This window comes from Leucopleurus acutus (assembly GCF_964270905.1).
Source record: "Leucopleurus acutus genome assembly, chromosome: 12".
NCBI classification, from domain to species: Eukaryota; Metazoa; Chordata; class Mammalia; order Artiodactyla; family Delphinidae; genus Leucopleurus; species Leucopleurus acutus.
Window position 1 is genome coordinate 65,071,576 of NC_139154.1, and position 20,191 is coordinate 65,091,766.

Consider the following 20,191-nt stretch of genomic DNA (forward strand, 5'->3'; position numbering starts at 1 on the left):
CAGGTGTGATGGGTACAGTTGTAGCATCCTGTCCCCTTCCCACCCTCCCTTCCTGGGCCAGGATGCGTGCAAACCTCGAACAACTGTTTTCGCTCCACAATCAGAGGTCGGGATTAAAATGCAAATGAGAGGGACTAGTATACAAACTGCCACTACAGGCTGGAGGAAGAGCAGGGTGATCCTAAGGGCAGGTTCTGAAGGCGTGGGGTGCAGGGACGAGAGTTCTGAGAGCTGGAAGTCAGGGGCAGAGGAGGAAACGTGCATTGGGTGAAGGAAACAGAAAAGGGAGATAGGACAAGAAAAGCAATTTCACTCGTTTCACAATTTTTCTGAAGGTTCTTCCTGACCATTAAAGCTGTTGGAGTTTCCTCCTGCAGTCTGAGTCTGTGATGCTTGATCCATCCAAGGAGCTAGTTGTTTTGTTTTTCTAAAATGAAGCATGTGGTAAAGTCAAAACAGTGCCTCTGCCCCACATCTTGGCGGTTTGAGAGGCAGCGTGTCAACATTCCAGGAATCCCAAAATACTGAATTTTCAGTCCAGATAACAGGCTGTACAGCCAAACAAAAGGAGAAGCAGCCCCTGATTTTGGAAGTCTCAGGAGAGAGGATAGACAGAGCAAGCTGGAGCCGGTTGGGTGAGGCCTTGAGAGCCGTGAACTGCATTGGACACCTTTTTAAAAAAATAAAGACAAACTTGTTTATTAAACAAGAAATACAGGTTTTGTTTTTTTTTTATAGAAACATAAGAAAATACAGAGAAGCACTAAGAAAAAAATTCCTCCTAACCTCACTGACCTGACACTGTAACATTTTTGAGCCTAGGGAGGCAAGACATCATTGATGGAGAGGAGCCTGGATTCCGGGGCCCAGCTGCCCGGTGCAAAGCCCCACTTTCCCCATTTACCTGCGCAGAGGCTGCAGGTGAATTAACAGCAGTCTCCCCTTATCCACAGTTTCACTTTCTATGGTTTCAGTTCCCCACAGTCAACCCCAGTCTGAATATATGAAATGGAAAATTCTAGAAATAGGCAATTCATAGGTTTTAAGTCTCATGCCATTCTGAATAACATGATGAAGTGTCCCACCATCCCATTCAGGACATGAATCATCCCTTTGTCCAGCATATTTGTGCTATATACGCTACCTGCCCATTAAGTATAGGAAAAAACATAGTACAGGTAGGGTTCGGTAGTATCTACGGGGTCAGGCAATCCACTGGGAGGCTTGGAATGAGTCCCCCGTGGATAAAGGGGGACGACTGTACTTAGTCTCTAGGGACCTGTTTCCTCATCTGTAAATTAGGGGTAATAATAACAACTACTTCCAAGGGTAGTTGTGAGAATTAAGGAAGCCAGTGCAGTAGTGCTTAAGACAGTCCCTGGAACATAGTAAGTACCATATACGTGATAGCTGTAAGAATAAGAGTTATTAGTATAGGAAGTGTTATGTATAATACATTGCCATGAAAATAGGATTATACTGTACTCTTTTGTAACATTTTTACTCTCACGATGATCTTTTCGTGAATATATTTGTTATTGATATTAGCTAACATTGACTGCTTACCATTGGGATAGGCCTGGCACTAAAGACTTTACAGAAGTTGGGGGCTTCCCTGGTGGCACAGTGGTTAAGAATCCACCTGCCAACGCGGGGGGCATGGCCTCGAGCCCTGGTCTGGGAAGATCCCACATGCCGCGGTGTAACTAAACCCATGCACCACAACTACTGAGCCTGTGCTCTAGCGCCCGCAAGCCACAACTGCTGAGCCTGCGTGCCACAACTACTGAAGCCCACGCACCTAGAGCCCGTGCTCCACCAACAAGAGAAGCCACTGCGATGAGAAGCCCGTGCAACGCAACGAAGAGTAGCCCCCGCTCGCCGCAACTAGAGAAAGCCCGTGAACAGCAACGAAGACCCAGCGCAGCCAAAAATAAAATAAATGAAAAATACATAAATTTATATTAAAAAAAGATTTTACAGAAGTTATCATATTCAATCCTCACATTAACTCTGTGGGGCAAGTACTGTATTACCACTTTACAGATGAGAAAACTGAGGCTAATCAGGTTAAATAATATAAACGTACAGAGCTGGTGAGTGGCCCTCTGTCCTGCAAGGAGAAGGAAAATGAGGCCTGCTGGTAGCCTGTCCTGGCAGGATTAAAGAGGAATCGTGTTTGTGCTCAGTCCTTTTTAACCCTCAGCAGGTGTGCACGTCGGGACATCAGACTGACGGGTGTCTGGCTGACTGTTTTTGGGCTCTAGTGGCATTTTCGATTTTTACGGTGGAAATCACTCTCTGATACGAAATGGGATCTAAGGTCCCGTACTGGGCTTCATTGTCTCTGAGAGCATTCTATCCAGAAGCAGATCTTCATCTTGTTCTCCAGAGGCTTTGACAGCCATCTGGGCCACTGGCCACAGCTTCCTCACCCTTCCCTCTCCGTCCCTGGGCATTCACCTCAGTCCCCAGATAGCCCTGGACCAGGTCCCAGGCATTGCCAGTGGATTGATTCAATCAGCAAGGCTTTGCTCAAACCCCACCCACGTGAAGCCCTGTTGTGGACTCCATGGCACGCAGGAGGGGAAGGCGGCTGAGAAGACACGGGACGCGTGAAGGCAGAACTGACAGTACAGAGCTGACTCTCTGCAGCTCAGGTGACTGGCGTGAGCCCGCGTCAGCTCATCGGGAGGGTCCGGCCGTGCCGTGGGTGGGGAGTCCCGGGGATGTCGTGACCAGGGGTGTGATGGGATGACAAGTGACGTGCTAGAGACTAACCCCTGCCTCTCGATGTAGGAGTAGCTCGGAGAGGAGGAAGGAGAAGTCCCGAGATGCTGCCAGGTGCCGGCGGAGCAAGGAGACGGAGGTCTTCTACGAGCTGGCCCACGAGCTGCCCCTGCCTCACAGCGTGAGCTCCCACCTGGACAAGGCCTCCATCATGCGGCTGGCCATCAGCTTCCTGCGTACACACAAGCTCCTGTCCTCAGGTGAGGCTGTGGGCCCCCGGGCTCCTTCCCCACGTGCCCTCGCACGCAGGAGGTGCCACTGGGCCAGAATTGGAAGGCTACTGGCACAGAGGGAAGGTCTTCCTCCCCAGGAACGCACACTCTGCAGACCTCCCACCCATAGAAACGCCGTCATTGGCTCTTCGTTCTCTTTCGTTGAACATCTTTCCAGCAGTGGCCTTTGCAGTGAGTACAGCCACGGGCTGAAGAGCAAGGGCAGGACCAGGGGAGTGCTTGGAAGCTGAGGGGACAGAGAGGGCTGCGAGGATGAGGGCAGCTTTTGCTGGCTCCCCAGTTCCCGTGCTCTGGCTGTCAGACCCACACTCCAGTCGAGGGTGAGTGAATCCTTAGGAAGCATCTTAGTGCTTATCCGCGGCCACTTTCTCCAGAGCGGAGATGCGCCCATAGGATCTTTCCCTCTTACTAGTCAGGATGCCAGGCAAAGTATGCAGTGTCTCTGCTCTTAGTTTCCTCATCTGTTAAAAGGGGGTAAAATACTTGCTGCATGGGGTGTCTTTAAGCATTAACTGAGAGAAAGTCTGTAAAGCACCAGACCCAGCCACGCTACTCACCGGGGAGCCCCTGACAGGTAACAGTCTCCCCTCAGAACCAACTAATTCTCACCTCCCCTGATAATCTCTGCAAGTCTCAAGTTCACAAAACTTTTTTTATCCCCTTAGAGCTCACCTTCTTCAAAATACCATTTCCCGTTAGTCCTGACCAGAAACAGGTGGCCTGGGGATTCTGCCAGTGTCAGGTCTGATGCGACAGTCCCCTCTAGTCTGGTCCGTTTCTTAACAAAACCAGGCAGCGGGCAGTGCCCCTCCGCCCCCCACCTGGCTGTGGCACTGCAGGTGGCAGCATCCAAGGTGCTGAGTAGAGGAGGGAGGGGCAAGGGAAGGTCCTCTCGTGCTGGCTTTTCAGTGTTCCCGAGTGAGCCGTGTGCCTCGGAGTGGGGTTGACTCTGCCATCCTGTTATGAAGTGGCTATTCTGGGAAAGAAACCCAGAGCAGAGGGAATCTAGTGTGAGGCGGGGAGGCCAGACCGGCATGTGCTATTCCGGGCCCTGGAGCACAGGAAGGATATGGGGGGAAGACTTTCAGAAAGTAGGACAACAGCTCAGTGGATCCAAGGGTTGGAGGGCTAACCCTGGACTGCAAATCTAAAGCGTCTCGAGAAAGAGCAGACAGGAGGGCGAGAACCCAGGGCAGAGACTGGCTCTATAAATACTTCGAAAGAAACAGGGCAAGGCCATGGCAGACTTGTCACCCTAGATGCTACAGGAAGAGGGAACTATGGGCTGAAGTATAAGAAAGGCTTGGACATGCCATCGCAGGACACGTGTGTACTTTTTTCCTTTAAAGAAGTTTGTCCTCCAGGACAGGTGAGGGCAGTGTCCGGTTGTGTTGGAATCATCTTTACATCTGCACAGAGTAGGGAGTGGAGGACTTAATGACTAAACGGAGACCCCTTCCCCACACCCAGAAGCATCTCAACTTCCCTGTTACAATACTTGGGATTCCCCTCTTAGACACCGATTTCTTTGGGTTTGTCGCTGCTTCCTTCCACCACCACCACCCCTGTTCCTCCACCAGCAGGGAGCCCCGAAAGGAGTAATACATTAATCCTGGGACATCTCTCTGATTGAATTTGGACTTGTAGGATGTTTCTCCTCATTTCACAGATGATGAAAAGTGAGGCACAGCAAAGTTAAGGTTGCTCCAAGTCACACATTTAGCGCCTGGAGTTCAAGTCCTTTTGAATCCATGGGAAGAGAGACATGGAGGGCAGGAGCATTCTGCAAACCTGGCCAGGCGGAGATGTCGATGAGGGCTGAGGACTGGGGGAAGGGGAGGGTTCTCCCTTGGAGGAGGAACCAAAGTTAAACAGGCACCAGGGGCTGGCCCTGAGCATTGGGGTCTGCAGGAGGTCCTCACACACTCAATGACTGTTTCTACCCTTGCTCTTGGTGGACGGCCTTGGTTTCCGAGCTCTCCCATGCATAACCGTCCCCCTCAGTGGTTCAGGGTTGGCTTGGACAGGACACATATTGGAGGCTCTGAGCACATCTGCCTGCATGTGTGCTGGCGTTAACCCCCTGTGTGCCAGATATGCCCAGGGAGATAGGACCAGAGTGGCCACAGCGAGACATCAACGCATCCCCTCCCAGGGCGGTTGCAAGTGTGGAAGCAAAGTGCCTGTGCTCTGGCTGGGCTTGGCCCTGGACTGACCAGAGCCCTCAGCGTGTCAGCTCTGGTCCTCTCAGTCCCGAGGGAAGAAATTACAGAAAAGGATAAAAAGTGTCCACATTTGGCCATCTGGTCTGGGTGTCCTTGAAGGAGCAGTTCTCATAAAACATGCATCACCTGGGGGAGGAGGAGGTGGATGGCTTTCTGTGCCTTCTCTTCCAGGCCGCTGCCACACATTCTTTAGACCAATTGTTGTTATCGTTTTTAGGAATTGTATGTGAGACAGGATCTTGTTCTTTTTCAATCACATTTTGCTTCTTCAAAACATGCAATGCAGCGAAAAGGAGTACAGGATTTGTGGACAGTTGGACCTGCCCTGGAACCTCAGTCGGGCTGCCTTCCTTCTCTGCAGCCTTGTGAAAACCTCTTGACTACCTTTGAGCTTTACTTTCTCATCCGCACAAAGAGGATACCAGTACTTACCGTGGACATTGGATATGAAAGCCCTTTTCCTCTTGCCTGCCACATATGGGCTCTCAGTAAGTTATAGCTTAAGAGATAAAACTTACTATGAACAAGCAAATTGATTTATAATAAGAGTAGTCTTCTGGGAAAAATGATGTAAATGAAAACCCAGTGTAAACCCTTACTGTCCTCTTACCACCTTCTAGCAATTTCTAGCAAAATGCAGAGTTGCCAAGCTTTCCCAAGTCAAAACAAACCACAGATCCATTATTGAAGCATTTCTAACAAAGGTGAGCGCCGATGTTGGCTCACTTTATGATAGGAAATAGCTGGTTGCATACCTCAGAGTTCAAAAGGCTAAAAAAGACCAGGTTTTGCTTTAGAAAAGTTTCTTCTTTACTTAGTAACACGTTTCCCTTTGATTTTCACAGTAGGCTGTTCTGTGTGGGAATGTTGGAGAGGAAACCTCAATGCTGAGAAATTCAGGCTGGGAGTCTGGGCGGCCGATTGAGATTTGTATCACAGGAAGCAAACTGAAACAATAGCTTTATGATATTAGCTTCCACGCTGGGCCGAGAACAGAACACACTCTGACGGGAACATCAGTGGAAATACCACTTGATTGTCTTAAATCCTCTTTCAAGAGGAGCTCCGCAAACTGTAACCAGATGAGGTTCACTCCTGCATTCAGAGAGCCTTAAACAGTGGTAGCTATGCAGAGCTGGCTTTTCACTATAAAATTGATTTTTGGCTTCCCCCATACTCATAGGAGGTAAACTCAAATTCATTTTACATGAGAGCTAGAGGTCAATGTGCAGCAAGCTTTCTAAGACAAATGTCAGGTTTATTATTAATTCACTGGCATTTGCTTAGTGAAGACATCAGTCTTAACAAGAGATTATGATTTCCTCGTCTCTAGACTACTAAGGGAAAGACATTAAAATGTGGGACAAGTGATTTTAGTTTTTTGCCGTGACCTTTTCATGCAGGAGAGAGTGAGACCAGAGGGAAAATTGTGGAGGCAGATATGGTTTCTGGTGCCCTCTTAGGTCCCCCCGTTCGGACTTCTTTTCCCAGGCTTTCACCTCTACTTTTTTTTTTTTTTTTTTTTCCTGTCTCACCCCCTTGCCCCACTCACCTTCCAAACCAAGGCCTTTTTCTGTCCTGTTTGGTGAAGAGCTGAGAGGCTGATTCATGCCAGAATGTTAATGGCTGAGAGCAGCTAATCGTACAATCTCTTCTAGAGATGCTTTGTTCAGATCATTCCCTTAACTTAAACCAAAAAACTCTGGTCAGTCAGCAGGTATGTACTGACCCCAGCCCAGCACAACATCTTATGAAGGGTAACACAGAGAAGTGAGATAGGATAGTAAGTTATGCACAGAATAAAGGAATGAATTTCTAATGGTGGACTTTCAAAGCCCTTTGGGAGGCCTGCAAGGTCAGATAAAACACAGTGCCTTCTGCCAAAGATGTGAGGGTAGCCCAAGCCTACTACCAGGCAATGGTGGAGTTTAAAGGTGGGGCTAATGACCCAGTAAGTGATTCAAAAATAGTTTCCTTGGGCTTCCCTGGTGGCGCAGTGGTTGAGAGTCCGCCTGCCGATGCAGGGGACACGGGTTCGTGCCCCGGTCTGGGAAGATCCCACATGCCGCGGAGCGGCTGGGCCCGTGAGCCATGGCCGCTGAGCCTGCGCGTCCGGAGCCTGTGCTCCGCAGCGGGAGAGGCCACAACAGTGAGAGGCCCGTGTACCGCAAAAAAAAAAAAAAAAAAAAAAATAGTTTCCTCATGGCTTGACTGGGTCTGCTTTTGCAGTCAGCACACCCAGGGCTGGGTGTAGTTGTGGGTCTGTGGGCCGGAGGGAAGAATTGGTGTAAAAGGAAAGCCCTTTCGTTGCTAACTACCCGGTGACACATCTGCACAGCACATCTGCACCAGGAGGATCACATCAGGGTGGTTTGAGGACCAGTCAAAACACTCCTGGGACTTCCCAGACTAGGAACAGAGGTAAAATAACCCTGGTGGAATAAAAATGCACCCTGACCAGCAGCCCTGGGACGATCTGGTCCCAGAGGCCCGGTCAGGAGCGTTTGCCCTGCCACCTGCCCGCTCGCCCCAGATGCCCAGCTCCTGCTGCCCCTCGGGTCCCGTCCCCCCTCCACCCCCCGCGTGGTGCTGCCTGAAGGAAATGCGCGGTGCTCCGGAAAAAGTGCTCCGAAACCTCAGCCCGCGCATATCCTGGCTGTGGGGAGTCATCAAAGCCTGTTTACCGGGGCTATTTTTAGCATTAAAGAACCGTGTTGTGCTCCTGGGCCCAGCATGCTGCATCTCTGCAGAGCGCCTCTGATCTGCATGACCCTCCTCTCTGCTTTGGGGTCAGACCCTGAAGGGCCCTGGGAAGCAAGTAACTGCGACCTGGAGCCCGAGGCAATTTAAAGACCCTGCCGAGGGTTTGTGGAGCGCCTACCGTGGGTTCCTCTTTATTCGGCACCGACGGTCTCTTCTGGATTGTTGCGCAGCCTTACGGAGGTTCATCTTTCTCTTCCCCACCAGTCTGTGGATTCCTTGAGGGAAAGGATGCTCTTACACCTGACTTTCCCCAGGACAGGCCTGAGCATCTAGTAAGCGTCACTTGTTGACAGATGACCTGACTGCTTCGTGCCCAGCATGGGGCAGACATGTAGCAGGAGCGCAGTAACTGCGTAGTGAATGGAGGAATTTTCTATGTGCTTAGCACTGAGTCAGAGATTAATGATCCCATCAGAAGATATGATGCTCCCGAGAAAGAGCAGAGGAGAAGGCAGAGCCGTCTTCAGCCGGATGATGTGCCTGAGCCTCCGGCCCCTCGGGTGAAGGGCTGCATCCGGCCCCGCAGTTTCCACCCTCAGCTCCAAGCTGACAGCACGCTGGCCAGGTTCCTCCCGAAGCCCCCAGGAGTATAGGCAGGTGCTGCGGCAGCAAAGCCTCCCACAGACGAAAGAGGCCTTGCTGTCCCAGGGTTCCTGGGGGCCGGCCTGCTGGCTTCCTGGCCCCCCAGCCCTGGTGGCTTCAGTTCCAAGATGTTCTGTTTCCATTCGTGGGCCCTGTGCACCCCTCTCCCTCCCTCCTGGAGGCCAGCTGGCCAGCTGCTACAGCCAATTTTGCCACCTCCTGGAAGTAAGTGTACTGGGCACGGATGGAAACCAGTTTGACTGTGTCGGAACTGTTAAAAAACAGGAAATTTTAAGCAGAACTATTTCCTCTGGGCCTAGTTAACCCAAATAGGGTTGTCTTGGGATTACTCCAGATTTTGAAGTCAGTGTTGCCACTGAGATCAAAGACATTGAAGAGAAGAAAATCTCAATAGGCCAGAAATCACAGGGCTGGCCTCTGCTGTCTGGAGAAGGTGCTCACCTCTCTGGTGTGATTTTTAACAGTGCTGAAAACCTCTCCTCACCCATCCCCCAAATAGGTCACCACCTGCCAAACTTGGTTTTCCCGGCATTAGGGTCGCTCGTAGGACCTTGAGTTAAGGCAGTGATTCTCCACCTGTGGTCTTAGGGCCACCAGCATCCACATCTCATGAGAACTTGTTAGAAAAGCACATTCTCAGCCCCCAGCCTGAGACCTACCGACTCAGGAACTCTGGGCAGGGGGCACATCCAGGGTGGCTCCATGACTCTGTGTGACCTGTGCGGTCCCGCACAGAAGGGGCCTGGGCATGGTTTAATGTTTCAACAAGAGGCCCCACATTCTTACTTTGCCCTGGGCTTGGAAATCCTTGTTTTAGCAAGTTTTCTTGGTGGTGCCGGTGCACGCTCCAATTTGAAAGCACTGAGTCAAGTCATGGTCTCTCCTGCAGCCCTTGTTTAAACATAGGTGTTAACCCAGAGCACGAACATTGACCAAGGCACCACCCACACCTGGAACGTTGGTTCACTATCATCAGTTCAGTTAACCAGTTAGATGGCAGGCGCCCGAAGCAGGGATCAAGTGTGGGTATGTGTGTGGTAAAAAGGCCATTCCCAGACAGTCTCCCCTCCCATAGGCTAGCCACCTGAATCAGGTTATGAAGAGGAAAGAATGTCCCTCATTCCATTCTACCATTTTAGCAAAACAGGGAAGTCACTAGGCTAGTACTCACTCTGTATGGCCCAACTCTTGGCTCTAAAGGCTGGCCTGTCCCTGGGCAGCATGAGTGACCTCGGCACATTCACCGATCCTGTGTCCTGAAGGTGGATGGTCCACAGTGGTGCCACTGGGGCCCCTTGGTAGGAACATCTTCTAATTTGGATTTGTTCTTCTTGAGGAATAACAGCATACGGCCCAGAGCTTAAATTTAGGAGCTCAAGGGAAAAGAGAAAAGAGAACCAAATAAATCCAGGGCCCTTCCAGAAAGGCCCTTGAACCTCATTTCACAGCATCCATGTGTCCCTTGCCAAGTGGCCCATAAATGCATTGCATTTTGCATTCCCTAGAACAGTCTCAGTTTGAAAGACTCCTTTTTTTTAGTTAAGCGAATGTTAACGTTTGTAAGTGACAAATTATTCTCTAATCCTCTTGTTCTGTAAATTAAGGGAGGCATACTGGGCTTGATGTTTGTACTGGATGAATACAAATTTTTATAAGTGAATGTATATTTGGAGTTAAATAATGAGCTAGGGGAAGCAGGGCTGAAATAAAGTCTGTGGTCTGAGCCATAACAGCCAAGGATCTGGGGCCTGAGAGCTGTATCTGCTGGGACAAGAGCTGAGTCTGCCTTTTGCACACAGCAGAGGTACACTTCATAGGCCAGCGTTCCTCAAAGCGCTTGGCGGGGGAGTGGACGCCTTCCCAGGTTGCCCCTAGCAACCACCTCTGCAGCCTGCCACCAGCACAGCAGCAGCCACTGCCTCACGTGGCTTCACACCTCTGGTCCTCACTCCAAACCGCCTTGCACGCCCCTGCCAGATGAATCTCCCCAAAGCAGTGGCCTGAGGTGCCACTGCTCCAGGCCACTGGACCCACGTCATGAGGCCAGTCGATAAGTCTGGGAAATGGACCCTCCTCTCCAGCCAGGTGGACCTGTTCTCCGTCCCTGGAGGGAGCTTTCTCCAGGCTCTGCCACCTCCATGCTTTCCAGTGTCGGCCCAACCCACTAGGCCCAGAAAGCCCTCCTTTCATTTAACAGAGTGAGATCCCTGTTTTTCACGCGTGTCTTCAAATGTCCTTCTTTAAACAGTTGTCTCTGACCACCCCAAAGCGACCCCCTCTTCCTATGAACCCTTCAGCACTTACTGTCTGTATGCCTCTTGGGTGCCCAATTCTGTCCACCTGAAGTTTTTACTTAATTTGTGTCTCTGTGTGCCACGCAGCCCCCGTCCAGGTTTTGAGCAATCTGAAGGCGGTGATAGTGTCATAGAGGGGCAGAAGGGAGAGAGAATCATGATAGTTGGTACGTTATAGGCATTTTACATACGTATTTAATCCTTACAACTCAAAGAGATGGGAATTATTATCTCTGTTTAGCTGATGAGGAAACTAATATTCAAAAAGGTTGTTACTTACGCAGAGTCATAATAGCCTAACAGGAGGAATAGTCCAAAGCCTATGCATGGTTACGAGTGTGGCTTCTGTCTTCAGCTGCCTGAGTCCACTAGCTACAACCTCTGTAACCTTGGGCAGATGACTTAACCTCTCCAGGCCTCATCTGTAAGATGAGACAAAAAAATAGTACTTGCCCCACAGATGTCTTGAAGATTATATAGCATGCTCAGTGCAGTACCTGATATGCTGTCCTTGTTCAACATCCATTAGGGAAAATTATTGGGCTGACTACTCCTGTAACTGCCTTTGCCTCTGTGACCACGACTGCTGCCACTGCCACTGGTACCACAAGTATGCGGCCACAACAGCCGTACTGCCCGCAAAGCTCCTGTCAGGGTGTCCTCTGTGCAGTGGGTTCATCAGATGCCTGCTGCTTGAGCCTGTGGTGGACACTTGGATGGTTGGCAGTGTGCGTTTCCAGAAAAATCCACGTAATGCCTTTGAGCCATCCCTGGCAGACATCCATCCATGCCAGTCACATCTGCTTTAACACATTGATGCAAGCCGTCCAACCCTGTCTCTTTCCAGTTTGCTCTGAAAGTGAGCCTGAAGCTGAGGCTGACCAGCAGATGGACAACTTGTACCTGAAAGCCTTGGAGGGCTTCATTGCCGTCGTGACCCAAGATGGCGACATGATCTTTCTGTCAGAAAACATCAGCAAGTTCATGGGACTCACACAGGTGACACCCTCCTCTGGCTCTTTCAGAAAGGGAGGGAAAGCGTTTCCACTTGGGGGTAGAAATTAGCGGAAGGTTGTGATCACCTCCCTCCTGACCTCTCCTTGCATATGCCCACCCTGCTTCTCTCTGATTTCAAGCATCAAACCTCAGGAACACACTGAGAACCCCTGGCATTGGGCTTAGCATTGCTGATGGCCACCCTGGTGGACAGCTCTGCCGACTGGATTAACAGAACCACACTTGTGAACCACATCCATCGTGAAATCTGTTACACTGGTGTGTCTGTGGACCTGTGGAGTGGAACATGAGAAGACCTGACTTAGCCTCCTCCCTCTCTCCAAGTGTGAAAAGGGGGCCCAGCTTCCTCTTGGAGACTTCTTCTTCAGTGTTAGGAATAATGAAGCCCAACCTTGTTTTGAAACAGGTGGAGCTAACAGGGCACAGTATCTTTGACTTCACTCATCCCTGTGACCACGAGGAGATCCGTGAGAACCTGAGTCTCAAAAATGGTAACGTATTCTTCATTGCGTTTTTCTTTTCTTTTCACACCACCTGGGAGGGGATCTGCCTTACCTTTGTCTGCAAATGTAGGACGGTTGGAACATGGCCATCATGATCTAAAAACACTGACATCCATAAAAAACCCAGCAGAGCCTAGGAGATGAGATCGAGGGCCCTGGAAGGACCTAGTACTCAGAAGGATCTCCTGCTGGCTCTTCCTGGGGCCTGATGTCACACTCCTAGGGCACTCCTTCAGGTTAGGACACTGTCTCCAGAAGGTTTCATCACCTGAGCATGCAGCACCTCTGCCAAATGACACCACCCAAACCAATCAGCTCATCTGTGCAGAATGTTCATGGGAACCGTTGTGGTTGTCCCTAGGACAGTTGTGTAACAGACTGCCCCAAACATAGTGGCTTAAATAGTACTTTTATTAGCTCTCATGATTCTGCGGGTTCTGTGGGTGGTTCTTTTGCTCCATGTGATGTCAGGAGGCTGGACTTGGTGGGATGACCAGAGGGTTCACCCACACCCCTGGGACCTTGTGGCCGGTAGCTGGAGGCTGGGGCTCAGCTGGGATGCGGGCACGGCTGGACCTCCCTCTCACTCTGTGAGGTATCGGAGCCTCTCCCTCTCCACGTGGGGTCTCCAGGGTAGCCAGACTTCTTACACGGCAGCTCAGGGCTCCCCCAAAGTGCAAAAGTAGAAGCTGCCAGGCTCTCCGAAGGCTTAGTCCTGAAACTGGTACAGCACCACTCTGCCCCATCCTGCTGTTAGAGTGAGTTACAGGCCAGCCCCATTCACTGTGGGAGGGAACTACAGGAGGCCCTGAATACTAGGAGATGTGGCTCATTGGGGCCACCTTTAGAGACTAGCTACCCCGGGAGCCAAGGAAGGAATCTGGCCTCCTGGTGACAAGAAATGGGACAGGTAGTTTTTGATGGAGAAGAGATTTATAAGGTCTCGTGCACTGCACCCTCCCTGTGGGGCCTCCAGCAGATGCCAGTGGATTGAAGGGCCTATACAAGCAGAAAGAGCTTTGCAGTGACAATCAGAGCTTGCCGCTTCATCTCTTGTAACGGGGGACAGTCAAGCAAAAGCACAGATGGGCATATTGTCAAGTGGACTGAAGCTTTGAGAAGAAGGGGACTTAATGGCTTTCAAGGTCCCTTCTGCACCTGAGAGTCGATCTCTGCCCTGGGCAGATTGTGCCCGAGCCTAGACATCCCCTTTTCTGTCTCTCACCTGTCACTGCCATGGAGTGTGTGCTTGTCCCACCTGAATGACAGAGGCAGTGCTATCAAGCCTGCAAGGTTTTGCTCTTATTACCACACATGCTGCAAAAGCAGACACTTCATTGGCCCACTTCTACCCTTGTTACAGACCGAGCCTGCAAAGTGCAGGATTACCACCACCTCTACCCACCCCACCACGGCCTCCCCACCCAGCGCCTCTGCTCTCCCTCCCGAAGGCCACCTGGCTCCGGGCGTACACAGGCTGGGGAGCGCTGTGGGCTGTTCACTGTCTTCTCTGTGCCGCTGAGAAACTCTTGTTCGGTTCTGTGAGGAAGGGGCTGCCAGAGCTTCTGAATCCCTTTCTAAAACAGGTGCTGGAAGCCCAAGAAAACCAAAAAGTCTCTTAATTTCTCTCCTCAGCTCTGGAAACCCTTGGGCCCTTGGGTTCTCAGTCTTAGGTCAACCTCTGACCCTAGTCTCGATCTGATCGTGTGATCTGAACCGAGTCACTTCATTGCTCTGTTTCTGGCAGTCTTTCTTTTCAAAGTGACAGTATTGGACCAGGCAAAGTCTAGGACCTTCCAGCTCCCAGGTGCCATGATTCAGCAGGACTCTACTCCGTTGATCCGAGTGGAACTTTAGACCTCTTGGTCTCTGTGTTGAGGACTTGGGATCCAAATCAGTGAATCAGCAAAGCCTTTGAAGGTGCCGACCTGAACGATCTGTAAGCACAGGGTTAGTGCGAGCACCCAGGGAAAGATAAGGCTGTGAGGCTGGTGTGGAAGGCTTTGAAGGCCAGGAATTGGGCCTCGATCCTCTTCCTTGTAGACAGAGGGGAGCTGGTGGAAGTTTTGGGGCAGAGGTGGAGTAATCTGGTTGGAGCTGTATTTAGAAAGATTTACCAAATGGCAGAACGGGGAAGACTCAGAAGTTAACAGGTCAGGAGGCCACAGCCCTAACCCATGTCACAGCCACAAATGAGTCCTTCCAGCCCACTTCCCAGCACCTGAGCTGGTGCTCGTGCTGCGTCCAGGCCCGAAGATACAGGAATGTCTCATGATGTGCAAACCCCACTCGTGGGAATTAGAATTGTAGGAAGAGACATAATTGAGTATGGGAGAGATGGTTTTATAATCATGAATGAGGAATATTCTCTCTTAAAAAAAAAGATTCACCATCTGGTCTGTTACTTAGTGGGCTCTCCTAGGGATGTTGAAGATAAATTCAAAGGTGCCACAATTCATTCAACACACAGTGATTTGGGGCTGTGTCACCCAAATAAGTCACAGCCCCCTGGGGGTTCAGGTTCAGAAGCTGGTGGCCATGCCAGAGGGAGGGGTGTGATTATTTGAAACAGCTCTGGTCTGTTCTGAGACGCTGGGCAGGGGGCAGGAGTGTACCTTGGAAGGTCCAGGATGGCAGAATTTAGACACGGACAGGGGGGCTCAGCTGGTGCTTACTGCATTCATCACTTTTTTTTTTTTTTTAAACAAAAAGTGGGAGAGGTTCTGAAGGGCAGGCTATTTGGAGACTATAAGGAAGGAAGCGATCTTGTTTGTCTTGGTGATTTATTTAATTCTGGCTGAGAAAGGATATGATCTGTGTTGAGTTAATCCTCAAGGTGAACTTGCTCCCCACAGGAGATTTGGACCAGGGAAGGGAACCAGCAGTCTCTCTTGAACCTTGACCTGTGTCACTTTAGGGAGAAAGCAAATGGTGCAGGACCCTGAATGCAGCCATTGCAGGGTGAAACTAGGGCACTGGAGGGACAGGAATGAAGAAGAGACAGGGGTGTCTAAGGGACATGTCCAACCCGAGAGGCTTATCCCCTTGGAGTAATTGTGGCCTCGCCCAGACCGTCCCTTGGAATTCCGTCTCTGGAACCTGGACCCGCCCCGGGAGACGTTTGCTGAGATCACGGCCGATGGTCACTCATCGCCTGGCCGCCCTGCAGTGCGAGGTGCAGTGGGAGATAACACGCTGGAACAGCCCCGACCCTTCAGCAGTGGGAGACAGGCTGCAGATGAGCGAGCCTTGGTCCACAGCCAGGGTGGCACGGAGCATTCAGGGCAGGCTGCGCGTGCTCAGAGAGCCGCTCTTCGAGGAACACACACACACACACACACACACACACACACACACACACACACACACACACACACACACACACACACACACACACACACACACACACACACACACGTGTTGCCCTGAAAAACTGTCCCCCCTCTGAATACAAACACGAAACTTCAGCTGGCTCCCCTCCCCTTCTCTATCCAGGCTCTGGTTTTGGGAAGAAAAGCAAAGACATGTCTACAGAGCGGGACTTCTTCATGAGGATGAAGTGCACAGTCACCAACAGAGGCCGCACCGTCAACCTCAAGTCAGCCACCTGGAAGGTAGGACGTCAGGCCTGGGTTGGAGTACCGAGTGCGCCCCCCCCCCGCCCCCGCCCCTGGCTCTCGGCTCCACGTCTGACCCTCCGCGGCTGGTCTCCAGGTCCTGCACTGCACGGGCCAGGTGAAGGTCTACAACAACTGCCCCCCTCACAGCAGTCTCTGCGGCTGCAAGGAGCCGCTGCTGTCCTGCCTCATCATCATGTGTGAGCCCATCCAGCACCCGTCCCACATGGACATCCCCCTGGACAGCAAGACCTTCCTGAGCCGCCACAGCATGGACATGAAGTTCACCTACTGTGACGACAGGTGGGGCCCGGCGGAGCGCGCGCGCGTGTGTGTGTGTGTGTGTGTGTGCGTGCCTGTGGTCAGGGTGTGGGTCTGCGGCATTAATGTTGTATTGCTGGGTGCAGGTCACTGTTTCATCCCATCAGTGCCACCAAGGGGTTCCTCGTACCATACTGGACTGTCCCCTGTTGTCACAGCAGAGCTGATCTGGGGTGCCGCTGCTGTCATGGTGGATCGCGGTGGGGCGTACATATTCCTCCACGTATGTGTCAGGCTCCTAGAAAATCTCCAGGCCACTCTCCCTCCCCAGGAGACGAGGGTCTGGAGATCTCCATTAGCAGCCCCAATTCAGAGGCCCGCTGGGAGATTTGGTTTCTGTCCTGGAAGCTGCCCTACGGCCGCCTGGCTCCTGCGTGTTCTTTTCAATGAATGAGCTCTTTCCTCGGCCTTTGCGCCTCCTGTGTCACCTCCATTCCAGCCACTGTCCAGTCCACTTTGGAAGGCTTTTCAAGGAAGGGAACTAAGCCAGACCCTAACCCCCAAAGCCAGGCCTAACTGGAGATTCTCTTATGAGAGAACGCAGTGGTTAAGAGCCTTGATTCAGTGAGACGGCCTAAGTTCCAACCCAATAGGAAGTGTTCGGTGTCAGCTGTGGTCCTCACCCTAAATTGCTTCTTTATTAGAGTAGTTGAAAGAGCACCTAAGACTGCACATGTAATCCATGCCACTCACTCAGCTTGAGGAGAGGCTCGAAACAGGTGGGGAAGAGGCTTGGGTTGTTGTGGAAGGGGCGGGAGGGACAGCTCTGACTCCCCCCTGCCTGTCCTCTGCCCTCCCCTCTGTGCCTGGGCATTGGGAACATGGGCGGATTGGGAGGTGGAAGGAGGAGGACAGGGAAGGATAGATGCCGTGGGCAGTGGCTGCCATCAGAGAGGGAAGGACAGGCCGGGAGCAGGGGCTGGGCCGGGCAGGCCTGGCTCGAGGAGCTGCCACTGCAGTCTGCTGACCAGTGCATGACCAGAGGTGGCCTTCAGGGATCTCGCCACCTGACCCCAGATTTCAGCAGTGTCCAGAGTCACCACGTTTGTCCAGAGTCATAGTTTTTGTGGCAGCTCTTTGCTGCTCCAACCTCTCCCCTCTCCCCTTCTAGGGTTTCTCCAGAAACCCTGAGATCTCAGCTTCCCCTTCTCTATAATGCAGATGAGAATACTGCCTGCACCTGTTTCACAGGATCAGTGTACGATGAGATGATGGCTATGGAAGCGCTTTGAAAACCACAAACCCCATAACTGATGGGAGGCTTTTTGTTCCTGCTGATGTCTTGCTCCCTGTTTTTGCCCTTCCCCAAAGCTAGTCTCCCCACTAAACTCAAGGGGCCAAGACCACTTCTGGAGGCATGTAGAGGCTGGGGGCCTGGAAGAAGGAGAGACCACCAGCGGGAAACTGCCTCACCTTCCCAGCCAGCAGGAAGCAAAGGCCCCAGGACAGAGCTCCTGCTCAGCGGCCCCCAGGCCTGCCCACCTTTCTCTCTTCTGCTGCATGTCCCATGGGTGTCTGGATTTCTTCATGGCTGCGGCCCTACTTTCCAGGCTCAGCTGAGTTTCTCTCCCCTGATTCTAGACTGACCTGGTGTTGGCTGGTGCCACTCCAGGTTTAAGAACTTTTGTAAAAGTGTCCTTGAGTCACCCCTGTCCCCATAGTGCTGGATTCAAGGCTCTTGGAGGTAGTGCGTAGTTCCAGATGTAGAAAGAAGCGCTCTAACCTCATAGGGAGAAAATGTCACGTGTGAAGACTGGTGTCCTGAAACTTTGACACAGTCAGCGTTTATCATGATTGTTCCTATTGTCATTATTGTGATACAAGGATAATTAGAGAGAGAGATTATTCCAAAGGCAGATTATTTCCACGCTGTGTGTAAGGTTCTTTCTCAGAGGTAGTCTTTGTATTCCAAGAACCATCCTGGGCAGAAGATACAGTTTTGTAATGTGCATCCGTCTCCGTAACCTTCTGAGACAAGAGAAATCCTGCTGCGTAGCCCGCGTGTCTCCAGCTTCAAGGTGGGGTGGTGTGGGGTGGTGCTCCGCATGCCTTAGCCTTAGAGCGGCTGGAGCAGTGCAGACAGTGAAAGCTGCGTGTGAAGCACAGCCCTCATGTGACCCCAGAAGCACTGGGAACACCCTACTGTCCTAGAAAATAACTCCTCATCCCTAGATAACAGAAAAGAAGGATTTTTTTTTTTTAAACTTAAGACGTTGATCCTTGTTAATGTGAAGGGAAAAAAATCCTCTGGAAAGGGTAATTTGAAGTTATCCCTCATTCATCATCTTGTTTTGAATGAATTTCAGGTCGTTTCTTGAAAGCATCTAACCTTTGGGTAAAAGGAAGAGGGGACAATAACATGAGCAATTGGGTGCCTAAGAGTGGAGAAGGCCCTCTTCCCAGAAAGGGGAGGGGCCCTGCACTGACTTCTTAGTTTGGTTCAGGGCTGGTAGGCAGAGTCGATCCTGGCTCGACGGAACCTGTGATTTAGAGCTTTGAGACTCAGGGTGTGGAGGGTGATATTGCTTATAAGGTGTGCTAGACATAGTGCACTTTCAGCAGAATCTTGCCTTTCAAGAAACCTAATTACATGGCCCAAACTCTGAATCCAGAGGTGCTGGAAAGGTAGATGCAGAGGCATCTGAAGACACAGAATGCTGTGCCACACAGAAGCTGTGTTTAACGGATTAGCAGATTAGCTAACAAGGGCACAGACACGGCTTAGACAGTTTATAAAGTGACTATTTTAAGTCCTTAATACCTATGTGTTATTTCTCAATTGCCTTGATGAAGACTAGGATTTTTTGGTTTTGGTAGCTTGTCTTGTTTACACTTTTTTTATTGGGATGGGGAAGGATATACACATATTCATACTCTCTCACTCTCTCTCTCTCTCACACACACGCACACACCTCTTCCAAGATCAGTGCTTCAAAAACCAACACTTACATATCATAGCGGGGTGGGGTGGGGGGCATTGCATTTTAATCAGGGAATTCACTAGATTTAATGACATCTGGCACACATGAGGGGCTGCGATTTCCCATAAAGGGGATTATTTTCCCAATGGGAAAGTTAGGAAGAATCTGATGAAAATGTACGGCAAGTAGAACCCACAAAATCACTTTTGAGGCTGTTTGGTACTTTTTCTTAGATGTATTGAGACCATAGACATAAACAAAAAAAAAAGAGAAGGATCATGGAGAAAAAGGGGAGAACCGAGAGGAAACGGGGGAGCGACAAATAAAATAGAAAAGAGTAATCTTGTGTGTAAGTCTCAGGTTTCCCAAATCAACTGAACCTGAAACAACTTATTCTGAAACATCTGAAGTTGAATGAAGGAATGCAGATGATTCAAAATGCATTCATCCTGCTTCTCTTAACAAAGGGTCAGAGGACCACGTCAAGTCCTGTATTAATGATCTGAAACAGCAAATATTGTTAGAAGTGAATTCTGTAACAATTTATATGTCAGTCACACTTAGGTGTATATACAGTCAATTGCTCTAGATAGGGGGAGTAAAGTTGAGTAGCAGGTTTAAAGAAGAGTATCCTGATTATCAGTGTAATGGATGATCTCGTCTCCATTTACGATTCAAATAGAGGTGTTATACTCTGTCTCCTAAAATGAGCAGCCAATTAATGAACTGTGATTTATTGAGCATCTGCTATATATCTAACCCAGTGCCAGAGACTAATTATATCAAAGAAGAAAAGAGATGATTCCTGATCTCCAAGAGTTTGAGACATGAGCAACTTAATGAACCATTCACCCAAAAGGAAGACAAAAATTGTTCTCAAGTAGTTTAACTTTAAAATGGGGGT

General features: G+C 50.5%; 1 protein-coding gene across 1 annotated transcript in view; it reads left to right on the forward strand.

The window, feature by feature from the left end:
* The window catches only part of EPAS1 (endothelial PAS domain protein 1), an 88,385-nt gene that overhangs the window by 46,404 nt on the left and 21,790 nt on the right, over nt 1-20,191 (forward strand). Inside the window, exons 2-6 of the mRNA XM_082852351.1 lie at nt 2,800-2,990; nt 11,756-11,907; nt 12,332-12,416; nt 15,924-16,042; nt 16,143-16,348. Coding sequence (XP_082708477.1) covers nt 2,800-2,990; nt 11,756-11,907; nt 12,332-12,416; nt 15,924-16,042; nt 16,143-16,348 — 753 coding nt within the window. The remainder of the gene's footprint in view (nt 1-2,799; nt 2,991-11,755; nt 11,908-12,331; nt 12,417-15,923; nt 16,043-16,142; nt 16,349-20,191) is intronic.